The sequence below is a fragment of the Juglans microcarpa x Juglans regia genome, chromosome 3S, assembly GCF_004785595.1.
Source record: "Juglans microcarpa x Juglans regia isolate MS1-56 chromosome 3S, Jm3101_v1.0, whole genome shotgun sequence".
NCBI lineage: Eukaryota > Viridiplantae > Streptophyta > Magnoliopsida > Fagales > Juglandaceae > Juglans > Juglans microcarpa x Juglans regia.
Window position 1 is genome coordinate 9,000,947 of NC_054599.1, and position 17,355 is coordinate 9,018,301.

Below are 17,355 nucleotides of genomic sequence, written 5' to 3' on the forward strand. Positions count from 1 at the left end.
ATGTTACGTTAGAATATACCTCTAGTTTAAACTATATGGCTAGCCGAATCGCAATCCTTTCAGCAGACCCACTCCGAATGTAACTCTTTATATGGAGTGTGGACTACTCCATACGACACTACCACCTTTTGAGCATTTATGTGTAGTCCTGGAAAGCTCGTATGCATCAGCAAGGGTCTTGTACTTGACCGTTGCTCGCCTTTAGCTCATTCATTACCTTTGTACATTAGGCAGCTTCTCTAGCTCGCCTACCATGAGTGAAAAGTTCTTTATCACTTTACACTAAGACGTATCAACTGGGCTATCTCTACATAGTGTTTGTCACACATATGTTGGATTAGCGGCACTTTGCAAAACCCACAATTATTTTCCACCAAACAAGTGAAATGACTACACATATTTTCCTTCCACTCAACTCCATTGGTGGTCTGTTCCCTTGCATTGGCGTGGTCCTCACATCCTCTCCCCTTACGAGGAATTTCATCCTTGTAATTCGATAAGGGTTCTTTCCAAGATCCATACATGGATCTGTCAATGCCTTTGGTGGCCTTTGACTGAAGACGGGGCTTGCCTTTGTTGGGATTAACAGATTGACCTTCACCATCTTAGATCAAGACATGAGATGACTCATTATGTCTCCTTCGTTTGCTCCATCTGGGTTGCCTGACGGTTGTGCTCTCTCATAATCTAGCTTATCTAGTTGGTTTGGCATTATAGGACATTGGTGAATCCTCACCTTTGTCCTTTCCTTGGTCGTCATGCTTCGATGCCGCCCGTTTCTCACCCTGAGGTGCCTTAGCCGCACCATCGTGGTCCAGCATTTCTACTATTAGGTTCCTCGCCCTCTAAGAACTCTCTTCATCTTAGCGGCATTCCTCAACTTCTCATCTGCGTTCAGCTTCTAATCTTGCCACTTCGCATCGATCTTCCAAGAACTGTCTAATTATCATAGGCTATACAGATACCCTTCGTGCAATTCTTTACTCTCTCACCATTGTTACATTCCCTAGGACTCTAAGTGGTATGGTTCCAAAGGGTGATACGAAGGCTTATTATAGCCTTACTCTGGCCCTTGACTAGATTGATTTAACTTAGTCATGAGCATTACATTGCACTTATTATGACTCAAGTAAATATGGGAACTGAGCTTGCATGACTCGCTCACTTTCCCAAGTGAACTTCTCTTTTCCCAATACTCTCCACTGCACCTTTACTAAGGGTCTGACTCTTGATCGCAATCTCTGCTTCTTCCTATTTATTTACGTACTAGCCTCTCTACATAGGTGATATTTGGTTACAAGAGAACTAGATCCGAACTGATTGTTCGGGGTTGTTGATTCCTGAAACTTTTCCTTAACGAGGAAATGTGGAACACGTCTTGAATCCCTTCGTATTAAGTTGGAAGTGCAACCTGATATGTTATTGGAAGTTAAGCCCATGGTATGTTGGATCATACTAAGTAATGGAGAAGGTCAACTCCCTCATTCTCATCTCAGCGTAGTTTTTTTGCCTACGTTGAGCTGTAGCCATCCTAGCTCTAATAAGCTTGGCCTGTTCTGTCATTTCTTGGATAGCCTCTTGTCCAAGCATCCTAGCTTCTCCTACTTCATCCCAACATATTGGTGACCTACATTTTCTCTCCTACAAAACCTCTTAAGGGCCTATTTGGATAGTCGCCTGGGAACTATTGTTGTATGCGAACTTAATGAGTGGGACGTGGCTCTCCCAGGGTCCCTTAAAATCCAATACGCATGCCCTCAACATGTCTTTTAACATATGAATGGTCCTTTCTGACTATCCATATGTTTGGCGATGGTAAGCACTACTAAACTTCAGCTTAGTTCCCATTGCTGCTTGTATACTTCCAAAAATGAGACATAATCTTGGATCTTGGTCAGATACTATAGTCTTAGGTACTCCTTACAATCTAACTATCTCCCTAATATACAACAAAGTGAGTTTGCTCTAAGTGTCTGCGGTGTTGACACCTAGCACTCTGTTCCTCGATAAAGGATCTAGTTGTAAGACTGAGGATTGAACCATGTGGGTGACACTCATTTCCATTCACCCTTGTTTTTACTGCATAAAGTTTCTCATTGCATATTCATGAGCATTGTTTCTCATTAATGGTCCTATCACAACCGTTTCAGTATCGGAACCGTAGACTTTAATGCAGGGGTAGATCCAGGAGTAATAACTGAAAAGGAAGAGTCAACGCAACCCGAGCAGTAGGCAAGTAGGCTCATTTCCTGTTGTAGAATATGTCCATTGTGGAAGCTATATTTGAAACTATTAGGTAGGCGACCATATGTGTTCGGTCAACCATATTTTGGAGATGCAAATCAAATAGTTGGATATGTGTACAAATATTTAAGGAGTACTGTGACTTGTGGATATTGTGAGAATGTAATTATCACATTTAGTATTCAGACTAACACTTTGCTTTTCCGCTACAAATCATATCTTTTGTTCTAACACGTGCACATTCTAGGGAACGTTGCAAACCTAACCCGATTCAAACCTTGGGTGTTTCCGAAAGGCTAGCACCCTGGGTACCACAGATGCTCACCAGATCCTTTATAGAGGATTAGAGTGCCATAGATCCCAGAATGGAAATGATACGATGTAGGGATAGGTTTTGTTGTCAGGTTGGCAAGGACTCCTAGTGGAAAGAACTCAGTGTGGGTGATCATGGACATATTTTGTTTTCTTCCAATTACAAACACAGATACTCTAGGAAAGTCAACCAAATTATATGTTGAGGAAATAGTCAGGCTTCACAAGGTCCTTAAGACTATTATGCCGGATAAGCACCCAAAGTTCACTTCCCATTTTGGGAGAGTTTACAAGCGGCTATGCACACCAGATTTAGTAGTACCTATAACCAACAGACAGATGGCTAATTGGAATGGACTATTTAGACACTCAAACACATGATAAAGTCATTAAACAATTGGGGAAGGAGGGGAAGTTGAGTTCAAGGTATGTCATGCCTTACTAAGTGGTGGACAGGATAGACCCAGTAACCTATAGAGTTGCACTACTAGTCAAATTTGGAAATTTGCACAACGTATTCTAATTCTCCACCCTGAGGAAGAGTTTTGAGAAGCAAGAATGGTGAGCGGTCATCCCTAGAGAGATTCATGTTTACCCAAATCTTACACATGAAGAAACGCCGATACAAATTCTAGTTTGGAAGGAGCAGAAGTTGAGGTATAAGAAAATACCCTTGGTGAATGTGTTATAGTCAAATCCAAAAGCCCACAAAATCACCTGGGAAAGCAAAAGAGATATGAGGGAACAATTTCCTTATTTATTCGAGTTTTTGTGACTCAAAAGATGAATATAATGAAGGGGATCATTAATACCACCATGACCATTTGGTGGATGTGGCCTTACATATACTGTTGAATCTGTTTGCTTCCTTAGTATTCATGGCATTAATGCCATCAAAGACTTGCAGTTATCATGGTAACAGCCAAGCGAACCACCCGCTAAGCCTAGTATGTAATATTTTTCACTTAATCTGAAAAATATTGTGGAGATAAGGGGTGAATTATCAATAATTCAGTAAATAGAGAACATATATTAGTATGTAAACATGAGTAGTTACAGAGTTCAAAATGTAGAACAAAATATTTTTAGTTTTGGAAAGCAGAACCAAAATATGTTATCAAAATATCAAAAGCGATTGTTCAAAATATTCATACTCAAAAGTCCTTTGGCATAGCATAACTAAACATCATCGTCATCAGATCAGAGCATCATATCAGAACAAAGGTCATATTTAACCCCCGTGGTAAGGTTGTGCTTTTCCGAATAGCCAAGCAGAATATAAATCACTCTGTCACCAAAATGATGTGCACTCAAACAAAGGCCACAACTATAACCCGTAGTAGGTCCAGAGGCCACTACTATCACCCGTGATCGGGCCGGAGGCCACTACTGTTACCTATGGCAAGGTCGAAGGCCACTACTATCACCCGTGGCTAGGTTGGAGGCTACTACTATTACCCATGGCAAGGCCATAAATTAGAGCAAAACAGAATCAAAATCATTGGATCATAACAAAAAATAGAATCAGATATAGAATAAAAAAGTCATGCTAAAGGTTTTTCAGATGCCATGTCATATCAAAACAGAGTACTGAACAAATTCATATCATCTTCACAGTATCAAAAATAGATTTAGAGCATCTTCAATTACTCAATGCAAAAATTTTCAGATTTCATATTCGTTCTTTGTGCATAGTTTAGAAATATAATGCAAAAAGTAGTTCATGTCTACGCTAGTCATGATAGAAAATATACTTCTCTCTTTATACGGATTACATGAGTAATGCAGATAATTGACCAAGGTTGTTTTAAAGTTTTCTTTTCATAACAAAACATGCATATTTTTCATAAAATCAACCCCAATTCATTCGTTTTATGCGAAGTCTAGCATATGAACCCCACTTACCTGAACTTTTAACTTCTCTGAATTTTCACACAATAGTGCCAAAGGAACATCAATCATCACCTAGAAAATCATCACGTAACTTGCATAAATTTTTAATTGAACACATATTTCGTAGTTAAAACATGAGATATACAAATCTATATTTCCTTAATGTCTAAATCCTCAGAACCCTAAAATATCGACTCCCCCTAAAAGACTTTGATTTTCATATATTTTCTTTGAATAATTATATGATTAAACTCTAAAAATATTACAAAGCCCAACATCTAATCTCTCTTGATTTTTATCATCAAACATGTCAGGGTAAAATAATAAACCCTAAAATGGTTTTTCCCGCAGTATCCACTTTAAAAACCTAATGTTTGTAACCCAACTTCAATTTCTTGACAATCCATCATTTTCCAAAATAATCTAGTCTTTCATGGACTGATCTCTCACAAATTCATATAAGCCATAAGGAACAAGTTTTATGCTCAAGTATGTCCTAACACATGACACCACCCTCAATATCTACCCAAGAAATGGTAATTATGGGCTTGTAAGAGAGGGATGTAGATGAGCTAGAGGAAGAACAAAAGTGAGAGAGATTATAAAATGTACCGAGATAGAGGGAGAAACTGAGGGTTGGCTTAGGCTGTGCAACCGTGGTGAGGGGCGAAGTACGACATAACAGTGGGGGTTGTAGTTCGATGTTCTCTAATGATCTTGAGTCACTACCAATTGTTGTCTTCCAATCCTGCAGTGATTCTTAACTAGACGACAATAATGGTTGGCGTGAGCTCTTCATGGTGGAGCTACTCGAGCTGGTCATCAAGTGAGGATAACGGTGACAAGTTTGAGTAGTGGAGACTCACAAGGGTGGTTCCGGCGTGGGGCAGCGGTTGAGATGAGTTGTGGAAGAGTCTTGCTCTATTTTGAGTATGGAAAACAAGGGATGATGGAGGCTAATTGTGGGCTAGTGGTGTCGGGGCAGTGTTGTGGAGGAGTATGCAGTGGCTTGATCTTCTTAGGAAGGTGTAGTTCCATGCGATAGGGCTGAAGGAATGCCATGAGAGTGCAATGCCGTGAGACATGTGGACTTCTTTGGTCATGATGGAGGCTGCATGGTGGTGGTTCTCAATGTTGGGGTTGCTCTGGTGGTAGTGAGACTCATAGTGGCGTTGCTGTGAAAAGTGTGACGTGCTGGACGTGGGCTTTGGTGGAGGAACCAAAGGGTTGAAGTGGTGGGGTAGACAGTTTGGTGATGTAGGTCACTGTGCTTGGGTATTTTATGAGAGAGAGAGGGGGGGGAGAGAGAGAGAGAGATAGAGTTAGAGAGAGCGAGGAATCTGAAGAGAGAAATAGAGGAGTCGAGAAATAAGGGAATTTATTGGGTTGTGACATGCGGCAGTTGTTGGTCACGACTAGTAGTTGGCAAAGGCAGCGGATGCTCCGGAGTTGAGGAAAAAGTGAGAGGGTGAGAATGAGGAGAAACGGGAAGAGTAAATTGAAGAGACTGGAGTGATGGGGAGGAGAGAAACACGGGGAGAGAAGAGTGATGGGGAGGAGAGCGAATCGGGAGGGAGAAACTATTGGGAGCATGGGGATGAAGAGGGAAAAGAGAAAATATCCACCCTAAAGGAAACAACATCGTTTTCCTTCCTTCGGTGGGCTAAGCATTCCTGTGGGCCTAGGCCCGGGCCTTGGGCCTAGGTGTTACATCCTTCCCTTATAAAAATTTCTTCATCGAAATTTGCTAGTACCTCAAGCGAAGCCTAAACACTTATCAGTCACGACCATTTCATGCCAATTCTAATCCTCGATCATTTGTCGAACATACCATTCCAAAATTCAAATGTTCCAAGATTTTAGCCGCTGCCTCACGTACCACCTTTTAGGCATGCACGTTCGTGCACATTATATCAATTATCATACTTTCTAGGGTCCAGTTCATGTCTAGAAATGTAAACCTCAAATATAAATTTACAAGCCCTATAATCATTTCACCCAAATTTTTAGTCTTCATCTAAAATAGCAAAATAAACTCTCCACTTAATATGACAACCTCATACCCGAAGAAAAAAATACAATTCTCCAAAGTCTTAGGTGTCGTTTCGATAGTAAGTTGAGATGAGATGAGTTGAGATGAAAAGTGAAAGTTGAATAAAATATTGTTAGAATAATATTTATTATTATTATTATTGTTTTGAGAATTGAAAAAGTTGAATTATTTATTATATTTTGTGTGAAATTTTGAAAAAGTTGTAAGAATGAGATGAGATGAAATGAAACACTTTCATTATCTAAACGAGTAAATCTTACACTTGATTCATGAAGGTATCCGATTCATGGTCCCTAAGAATCTAATGTTCCTAATAATCCTCAAAAGTTTGAAAATCCATAACTGAGATTTAAGTCCTAAGTGATCTCAAGCCAACTAATTTCCAAACCTTCACAAAGTTCACTCTCAACCCATCATGCCAATCTCCCATTGCAACCTCTAATAATTCCACCCAAATGCTTAAGGTCAAAATCTCATAATTAAATCATTGTTGCAAATAATCGACTTTCACATCTACCATGAAAACTCTTACCAAGCTTTATCAAAATAAGTATAACATACTCATATATAATTCTAGATGATGATTTCTTTCATCCTTAGTTGTAATCAATATACATTCTCATCAACCTAACCTTTCATGTCCTATAACACCGAATTTTAGAGTAATCTGATGAAATAAAAGGAAGGAGTACTCTTAGAGTTAAGAAACAATGTGCATTCTTGGAGGGAAGAGGAAAGGTACTTGTACCCATGTCGTCGTTGTCCTTGGCCTCTCTAGGGGTTAGTGCATTAACTCGAGCAGGCACTGCATTGTGCTGGGTAGTGGCTCATGTCACTAGTTCGATCCTCTAGAGCACACTGGATTTCTTATTGCTACCTAATTGCCCTGGATAACCTTTGATGAAGTGACCATATTTACCATAACGAAAACACTGTCCAGTTTCCCTTCTGCATTCCACAAAGTGTACGACATTGTATGACTTGTATGGGTTATTTCATTGATTGTCCTACACCAATCTTTGGCCCAAGTTGTTTGCTTCATTCCTTCTCTTCCATGGTCCACAATTCTTGCTAGAGGGGAACCCCAATGGCATCAACCTCTTCCTCTGCTCTTGAAGTTCAACACTTCTCTAGAGGCTTTGCTCGAGTATTGTGGCCTTATCCATTAACTCTACAAAATTCTGGATCTGACGGGCACCACTCACTCATATATCTTGTTATTCAGTCCCTCTTCAAACTTCGAGATTTTCTTCTCCTGATTGGAGATCAGATATGAGGCAAAGTGAGACAATTCAACAAATGTAGCCACGTATTAGTGCACTATCATTGTCTCTTGCACTAAGTTAGAAAACTCCCTAGCCCTAGTGTCTTTGACTGATCTGGGAAATAAACGATCAAAGAAAAGTTGCTTGAAGTGGGGCTAGCTAGTAACTCCCCTCCCATCAGCTTCCCTGATGGTTCTCTTTGAAACCCACCATCTCTTAGCTTCTTTTGTCACCACGAAAGCAAAGTACAGTATTTCTGTTGATCAGTGCAATTCAGGACACGAAGTATTTCTTCAATGTCTTGGTTCTAATCCTCTGCTAGGGTCGGGTGGCCACGCCCATCAAAAGTGGGAGGGTGCATCCAATTAAATTGCTCCACAGTGCAACCGCCCTCATCATTGGTTGCATTCAATTTCAAAATGTTTCAAACCCGATGACGAGATGCCATCCTGAAAAACTTATACCTGGTTAAAGTTTCAAGGGGAGTACTCATAAAAATTTGGATGTAAAAGTAGCTATAACAATATAAATATAACAAATTAGAATTCCTTGTTTTACCCATTCTTACCCATATATTAAACTATTGATCAAAGCCTACATACTAAGATTTATAGAATCCAAGGTCACCAATCCTGTCCAAATCCTTTCTTACAATCTATAGTTGTAAATCTGGCATCGTTTTAAACTTACGTACGTCTTCAGAATCTAAACCTCAACTCTTTTGACATTAATTAATACAGTCTGCAAAATTTCAAACTTGTGATTTGATCAGATCTACATGCGTCTTCAGAATAAAATTAAGAAAAAAAAAAGATTTCATAAAGACCTTAGAAGTTCAAAACTTCATATTTGACGAGCTCAAATGTTAAAGTCTACAGAATTTAAAACCAAGCACTTGATCAAGTTTATATACGCCTCCAAAATCTAAACCTTGAATCTTATCAAAAATATTTGCTAAAGTCTACAGAATAAACTTACCGGATCTAAAGCCTCAAACGTCATAAAAATCATTTCTTAAAATATGCAAGATCTAAAACCTCTGATTTTGTAGGACACCTTCCATAGGTCTGCAAATGCTAAAACCTTAAATATCATCTAAATCATATCTTGGAGTCTGTGGAACTCTAGAACCTTAGATCTCACCAAAATCATTCTTAAAGTATGCAAAATCCTTAAACCTCAAATTTTCAAAAACTCAATCCATAAAGTCTGCAAAATCTAAAACCTTAAATTTCATCAAACTCATTATTATAGCCTGCTGAATTTCAAACATGGCTCTGATACCAATTCTAACGCCCCAATGGATGGCCCAAACCACGTGGCCTATACTCTAAAAGGACTAATCAATGATACAATTAGATCTCCATTGGAACCTTATAAAGAGAAATAACTTCTTATTCTCAAGCAATGTGAGATCCTATATACTACCTAACCTTATCATTATCATATAGAGTATCACAACTCTATATAAAGTACCTACTTTCTGGTTTTAAATAGGAGTATATGGGTGTGTAAGTGGATCACGACCCTAAGCCGAGGTGGGACATTATCTTGGTAGAGCTTCTCTAGTTACTCGGGAGCGTCAATTGAGTAGCGTCCCATGGGTTGTCATCGGGCGAGATGGTAATGTTCTCAAGTTGAAGTCGTCACCTCTCGGTTATCGAAGGCTAGAGGATGCGTGGTCAAGGATGGGGCGCGAAGCCAGGCGTCGCTCGTTACGAAATAGTAAGCATGGCCATTATCCATGGTGCTGCTAAGGGAACAAGGGTGTGCACATGACCATTCTAGGGGGAGACGTGGTGCACACTTTAATCAACCGAAATGGTTGGTATGATGGTTTTCATGCTGTTGAATAGGCTTGACATCTTGGATAAATATATTATGTGATGTTTTGGGTATTGGATGCCCAGTAACGTTTTGTGGTTTATTAATACTTTTTTTGTTTGGAGCCTAGCGGCTTAGTATGTATGATCTTAATTCTATCTACTTTGAAAATCATTTTTTTTATATTCATCGTCATTACTTGCATTATTAGCTGTTGTCATGAGTTATAACTTATTGAGATTTCTTCAAAATCTTACTGTGGTAGTCCTACTACGGTTTCATTCCTCGAAACCGTAGGTTTAGATGTAGATGTAGGCATTGAGGTGGTTTACAAAGAAGAGGATCCAGTGTAGCCTAAGCACTAGCATGGGGGTTTTTCTCGATTTAAGTTACTATATATTGTTTTGAAGTAATTGATGGTTATTTTATGTTGGGCGTTAAACACACATATGGTCTGTAATATTATTATAGCAGCGGTAATGGTATGACTTATGGATATTATTTTGGATGGATTAAGTATATTTCTCTAATATTGATGCATGTTATCTTTAGCATGAACTTGCATTCTAACTTTTCTGTTGCGATTATTTTGTATACATATGCCGGACATACATACTTACATACATATATAAGGGGTGTCGCCCATGTGGCATGCATCCTGACATCGTGGGCTTCTAACACAGATTATCAAAATCTTAAGAGTGACATATGTGAATATGGAGTTAGAATCTTGTTACTATGAGATAAGAGGTTTTGTATGTCTTTGGGACCCTGTGGAAGTTCCAAGAGTACGAGGTGGGGGACATTCCCTTTTAGATAAGCATGTGTTGGGATTTGCCTAGCGCCACATCAGCACATTTTATTCATAAATTTTCTTATTTAAGTGTTTAAATTAAAAAATAAACTTCAATTCTTCATCAACTCCCACCATGTTCTTTTTCACAACGTACAGATCTATCAACTCACGTCATGGTATCAAGAATTGAATCCATTCCATTTCTAGTTATGTTTTTATTTTTAGTAAGAAATAACGAATGCTCTCTTAATTTTGATATGAGATGGCAAAGTTCCATTCTCGTAGTGTTTGAATATTTCTCCAAATGTAGACATTGTGATTGGTCATATATGGCTCTGGCAAGGTTATTAGTAAACCAAGTCCGTGCCACATGGCAAGATTATTGCTAGAGATCAACGTCTCTATGCTTTAGGATCTCAGAACTTTTTCATTAAAAATATTTACTATATAAGCAGTGCTAAAGCATGTGCTATCATGCATCCATAGAATTAACTACTTAATTTCAATGATAATTTCCTTTTAAGCTAATAAATTCTGAATAATAAAAATGCTGAATCTTCATAAAATTAAAAAAGTAACAAAACAGATTTAGTAACTTTGTGCCCCAAAATAACTGAAAGTTCTTCTTCTTTTTAAAATAACTCAAGAAATTACCTGTTTTTTTTTAATTAAAATAACAAAAGTTTACAAAAATAATAAACAAATATGTAAAACGTTTTTCAAAATTAAAAGTTCTTAAAATGCCCAAAACTTATAAAAATATTTAGGAAGATTACATGATCAACTGGGAAATGACCCTTTTCCCATCGTTTTAATTAGTTTTTTAATTTTTTTTTCCTCTTCTTCTTCTTCTTCTTCTTCTTCGTTTTTTTTTTTTTTTTTTTTTCGGTTTTTCATTGTTCCTTTTTTTTTATTTTTTTATTTTTACAATTACAATTTATATTTGTTGTTTTTCGATCGTTCTTTTATGTTTTGAGTTTGCAGTTTTAAACTCTTTAAAGTAGGAGGCTCTAAAGTCTAAACGGATGATAGCAATCTTGTCCGATCACTTTAGATGGGATCCCGAAGAGAATAAAAAATAATAGAGGAAGAGAGAAAACTTATGTACGAAGAAAATTTTCATCAGTTTCGTACGTAGAAAGAGGGAAACACAGTTCACACGAAATATTGGTCAAGATCATACCCAAGAGTACTTTAAGAATATTTTTGAAAAATAGTCATAATTTCCAGAAATCCATGCATAGAGAACTGTACTCAAATATATATAAGAAGTGTCATAATTTCGTTCTTGCTAAGTAAGAAGGAAATCCCCTCCCCCCGCTCTTCTTGTTGCCCAAGTTTGCACTTTTTGAGTTCTTCTCTGTTCCATCGTTATTCTTCCCATCGTGGAAAACAAAAGTAACACTGCCACAGAAGGCTTAGAAAGTACGAGTGCCCAATCGTTTTCCCAGACTTGGAACCCAAACAAGAGTATGTTAAAGGGTACGGGACATAACATTAAACAACGTTTGTCATTCGTGAACTTAGTACACAAGTGTTATAAAGCTGTTATATTCGTCAATGTTCGTTCCCTTAGAATGCAATTACATGCTGCCACTTTTCACTTAGAGTGAGGTGGGCTCCTCAGCCCATGCCTACGTTAGCTTGAGTATACTTCGGCTAGAAGTAGTTGTACTCATCTTTTGGCGCCAGAGAGTAGAGACTGCTTTCTCTTTATCCTCGTCTATATATAGTTGATCATGAGCCTTGTTTTTTCCCACACCAGCAATTCTACACTCAGTGTTTTCCGTTCAGGTCAGTCTCTCTCTCTCTCTCTCTCTCTCTCTCTCCCTCTCTCTAATTCTCATTCCCTTCCCATTGAAGCCTTTGTCAACCTGGTGGTTTTGAGTATATATATTGCTTTGAAATCTGAATGTTGGGTGGTTCAGACTGGCTTGAATTGTGCTTTTGCTTTTGTTTGTGGGTTTCTGTGTTTTGAAATGTAGTTTCTCTCAAATGCAGTAATATGCATTGAATTGTGTAATGCATGTGTTCCAGTTTTCTTGATTGTCAGTTGACTCTGTTTGCTCTGTGTAACCTACTGATATAGTGTTTGTATACTGAAACTGCAGTTGAAGCTTGCGACTTAAGTTTGACATTGTACCAGAGCCAAAGATCTTTCTATATATCATGAATAAAATACCGCTGCACTTTGGAAATCAGGTTTCAGAGGACAGTTTTTCTGTGCTTTGGAAACTAGAAGATGTCTCTGGGAAATTTGATTTCGTAAAGAAAAACTTGTGCTTCATTTTTTCCCATCTTTCCGAAGACTACAAGTTTGAGATCTCTTTCGAGAACATTAGGAAGATTGAGCTATATCTTCCACGTGGTCAAGCAAAAAAGTTTCTTCTCATTCAGGTTAGCTAGTTAAAGATTTCATCAATATCTCTCAATATGCATAGGTTGCTATACTCTTTCTTACAAGCATTTTTTATATTATTACAGTTTACTGATATTAATGGTTTTTGTTTCGAAATTGCTTCCCTTTTTCTTCTAACTTAATGAGTTCTATCTTTTTTATTTTGCTAGTTACTTGGTGCTCCAAGGATATATGTGAAACATGTATCTGATGTTCGTCGTTATGAGTGGGTCAGAGAAGTTGATTTCACTCCATCCAGATTCATTGGCCAATCTTATGCTCTATGTTTGGAGCTTCCAAAAAAGAGGCGGCTTGAGAAATTACGTCTTGATTTTTTCCATTGTAAAGAAAATAAAAACCAATTTGGATTGATAGGAGGCTCTCCTTACTCGTTCAGTTCAGGTCTTGTGCCCATTGTGAATCCACCCACAGGCTTTCACCTGCCATATAAAATCTTGTTTAAGATCAACTCTTTGATTCAGCATGGATGTGTTCCTGGGCCAGCAATTGTTAACGATTTTTATAGGTTGGTCGATCCAAAGAAAATCAAAATCAAGATGCCAAAGAAAATCAAAATCAACATGATAGAAAGTGCCCTGGACAAGCTTTTTCATTTGAAGGACTGCTGCTATGAACCTGTGAAATGGCTCAAGGAGGAGTACACAAGATACCCAACATCTACTCGATTTCAAACAACTCCCGCTATTTCTTTAGATGATGGGCTGGTAAATATACACAGGGTTCAAATTACTCCATCTAAAGTATACTTTGGTGGTCCAGAGGTGAATCTCTCCAACAGAGTCTTGCGCCATTATCATGAAGATATTGATAATTTTCTGCGTGTTTCGTTTGTCGATGAGGACTTAGATAAAATGCACTCATTAACTTTATCTCCACGTTCATCATCTGCAAATGGGGACAAGCGAACTAGAGTTTATGATAGGATACTATCCACTCTCAGAAATGGAATAGTTATTGGGTATAAGAAGTTTGAGTTTCTTGCCTTTTCATCCAGTCAGCTACATGAAAATTCTGTTTGGATGTTTGCTTCAAGACCTGGCTTGACTGCAGCAGATATTAGAGAATGGATGGGTGATTTTCGAGATATAAGGAATGTGGCAAAATATGGTGCCAGACTGGGTCAGTCTTTTGGCTCTTCTAGAGAAACTGTCAGCGTTGGCATAGATGAAATTGAAGTCATTCCGGATGTAGAAGTTAAGAAGGGACAAGTCACATATTGTTTCTCAGATGGCATAGGGAAGATATCTGAAGAATTGGCTCGCAAAGTGGCAACAAAGTTAGGCTGTAACTCTGTTCCATCAGCATTTCAGATTCGATATGGAGGGTACAAAGGTGTTGTGGCTGTTGATCCGACATCATCAATGAAGTTGTCATTGAGAAAGAGCATGTGTAAATACAAATCGGATAACACAGAACTCGATGTTTTGGCATGGAGTAAGTTTCAGCCCTGTTTTCTCAATCGTCAGATAATAACTCTTTTGTCTAACCTCGGGGTTAAGGACCAAGCTTTTCAGAAAAGGCAAAGGAAGGCTATACATCAATTGAATGCCATATTAATAAATCCTTGGAGAGCACAGGCGGCACTGGAAATGATGTTCACAGGGGAGATCTCAAAAGTTCTAAAGGAAATGCTTATATGTGGTTACAAGCCAAATGCAGAACCATTTCTTTCAATGATGCTTCAAACATTCCGTGCATCTAAGTTGATGGACATGCGGTTGAGAAAAAGGATTTTTGTTCCAAATGGAAGAGCTTTGATGGGATGCCTTGACGAAACCAGGACATTGAAATATGGTCAAGTATTTCTGCAAGTTTCTCACTTTAGTAGGGAGCTCAGTAACAAGTCATCCCTTGTGTTTAGTATCAGCAGTTCAAACCCAAATAACTTCATTTGTGAAGGTGAGGTGGTTGTTGCTAAAAACCCTTGTCTACACCCAGGAGATGTGGGAGTCCTCGAAGCTGTGAACGTGCCAGCTCTACATCATATGGTGGATTGTGTTGTTTTTCCACAAAAGGGAGAGAGGTAAGAGTTTAATATCCCATTTATACGAGACTTTAATCTATAAAAACATGAGATTCATCACATACATGCAGACATACATGTGAATGTAATATTAATGACTGCCTATTTGTACTTTTAGACCACATCCAAACGAATATTCGGGAAGTGATTTGGATGGAGATTTGTACTTCGTCTCTTGGGATCGTGATCTTATTCCTCCTCGTCCAATTCAACCAATGGAATATATTGCAGCACCAACTAAGCAAGTTGATCATGATGTTACAATAGAGGTATTTATGCTTGCATTTCCAACTAGAGTATAGAAGTATTTCGTGATCTAAGAAGTTCATGTTTCCATATAGACATCTATATCTAAACACGGTGACACAACATTTCATTCCTCTCTCCTGTTTGCATGTCCTTTGCAACAGCAACTTCCATCCATATGCACCTAACGTTGAAAAGCATGTTATTGTTGTCTTGCAGGAAGTAGAAGAGTATTTCACAGACTACATAGTCAACGACAATTTAGGAATCATTGATAATGCCCACGTCGTCTTTGCAGATAGGGAGCCCGATAAAGCAATGAGCTCTAAATGTATGAAGCTTGCGGAGCTTCACTCAATTGCTGTTGACTTCCCAAAAACTAATATTGTAGCTGAAATACCTCCTGATCTACGAGTCAAAGAGTATCCAGATTTTATGGAAAAGCCTAATAAAAAGAGCTACATATCAAAATCTATTATCGGAAAGCTTTTTCGAGAAGTGAAAGACATTGCATCGCCCACGAGTCCTATGAAGCCCTTCACTTTGGAAACTGCAAAACAGTATTATGACTCAGACATGGAAGTAGACGGCTTTGAGGACTACCTCAGTGATGCTTTCAAATACAAAAGTGACTATGATTACAAGTTGGGGAATTTGATGGAGTATTATGGAATCCAAACTGAAGCCGAAATTCTCAGCGGCAATGTTTTGAAAATGTCAAAACATTTTGATAGGAAGAGGGATTTCGATGCAATTAAATATGCTGTAAAGTCACTAAGAATGGAAGCAAGGAACCGGTTCAACGAGGGGAGTGATGCAGACAATAATGATAATGCAAAAGCAAAAGCATCGGCCTGGTATCATGTCACATATCATCATACTTACTTGGATCGCCACAATGAGGGAACTCAGGGAATGGATGGGGCCCATTTCCTTAGTTTTCCATGGTGTATCTATGACAAGCTTCTGCAAATCAAGAAGGATAAAAAGAGCATATAATTTCTTCATAAGTACTGTCGTCGTCGTCGATGATTGCATTTCTCTAAACAACTTATGTATATTTGATAGCAGTTTGATATGGCTACCATTTTAATTTTGTGTACTGTTATTGGTTTTTGCATGTAAATGCTCCAGGCAGATTTTTGGAGCTTGAGAATATGTATTTGTTTATATTGTATTTGAATAGATTTCCAGTACTTGTGCATCCTTTTATATTACGTACAATTGGTTTGGAATGATTGTATTCTTTGAATATAATTTTGTCGTCTTTATTTATTTGAACTTGCTCGCTCCTAGTTGGCTTTGATTAATTTCAAAACGATTACATATGGGATAAATCTTGTAGAGACAGCAAATCGATCTTCATGATTAATGACTTTGAGAATTGATTCTATTTTTTATTTTATTTTTTTATTGTCAAAGCACGTCTCAAGTAAAATTACCAGGATGAGATTCCTTTCCTCTTCTCTTCTCTCTAAAATATATTAGCTCAATCTCCCATTTGCCTCTACAACCAATTTCTTGCCATCGGGTTAAACCTGTAATATTCAAAAGAAAACTGGGTGATCCCAATGGGGAAGCCCCCAAAACTCAAAGTCAGAACTTAAAACAAATTTAGAGGAAGAAGATGTGTAAATTCTATCATCAGCACCAGAACTGTAGATTGCAGTGATCCTTTCTCGGTTGTAACATTCTCTAATAACCATGACATCCTTTTGTGCTTAATCCATTATACTTAAATAATCGCATCCATGCTCTCTAATCTGTCCTCAACTAAACATTTAAATCATTTGAAAAATATTGAGAAGATAAGGGACGAGTTATCAACAACTCAATAAGTAAAGAACATATATTAGCATGTAAATATGAGCCTTTTCAGAAAGTATAGAATCCTGAAACAAAACATTTCAAATTTAAATATGCAGATCTCAAAAATGTGTTATCAGAATATCAAAGTGACAATTCAAATGTTTATATTCAAAAACCCTTTGGCATGGATGACTCAACGTCATCTTCTTATCAGAGATCATGTCTAACCCCTGTGATAGGGTTGTGGCTATCCCTGGTGGCCAAACTTGGTAGTATAAGAATGTGAGTCTTCCCCTTATTCATTCTCAGAGCCCTTAGTGTACACATAGAAAAGCCATGCACTTTGTTTCCAAAGTGAGTACACTCAAATTAGATGTAACAACCAGGTCTAGCACTATGTTGTTTTCTAAAATTTTTGGGTTTATACAAATGAAAAGCCCACTTGAGATTAACGAGCATTTTTGTTTTTTG

The 17,355-nt window shown here is 38.0% G+C and overlaps 1 protein-coding gene across 2 annotated transcripts; it reads left to right on the plus strand.

Moving 5' to 3' along the window:
* The first annotated feature begins 11,930 nt into the window (after positions 1-11,930).
* LOC121258875 (probable RNA-dependent RNA polymerase 1) lies at positions 11,931-16,350 on the plus strand. Of its 2 annotated transcripts, XM_041160407.1 has the most exons (6): positions 11,931-12,181; positions 12,499-12,784; positions 12,956-14,644; positions 14,681-14,829; positions 14,948-15,098; positions 15,295-16,289. In XM_041160407.1, the coding sequence occupies exons 2-6, from the start codon at positions 12,557-12,559 to the stop codon at positions 16,072-16,074; spliced, it is 2,997 nt and encodes a 998-aa protein (XP_041016341.1). In that variant the 5' UTR covers positions 11,931-12,181; positions 12,499-12,556; the 3' UTR covers positions 16,075-16,289. The 2 variants fall into 2 exon arrangements, with proteins under 2 accessions (XP_041016341.1, XP_041016340.1); XM_041160406.1 differs by having other exon boundaries at positions 12,956-14,829; positions 15,295-16,350.
* Positions 16,351-17,355: the final 1,005 nt, after the last annotated feature.

What these genes read in the sequence shown, in the direction of transcription:
- LOC121258875 (XM_041160406.1), top strand. Translation starts at nt 12,557, where the DNA reads ATGAATAAAATACCGCTGCACTTTGGAAATCAGGTTTCAGAGGACAGT. An exon ending in AAAAGTTTCTTCTCATTCAG is followed by an intron (nt 12,785 to 12,955) that starts GTTAGCTAGTTA and finishes TTATTTTGCTAG; the next exon opens with TTACTTGGTGCTCCAAGGAT. An exon ending in TTTCCACAAAAGGGAGAGAG is followed by an intron (nt 14,830 to 14,947) that starts GTAAGAGTTTAA and finishes TTGTACTTTTAG; the next exon opens with ACCACATCCAAACGAATATT.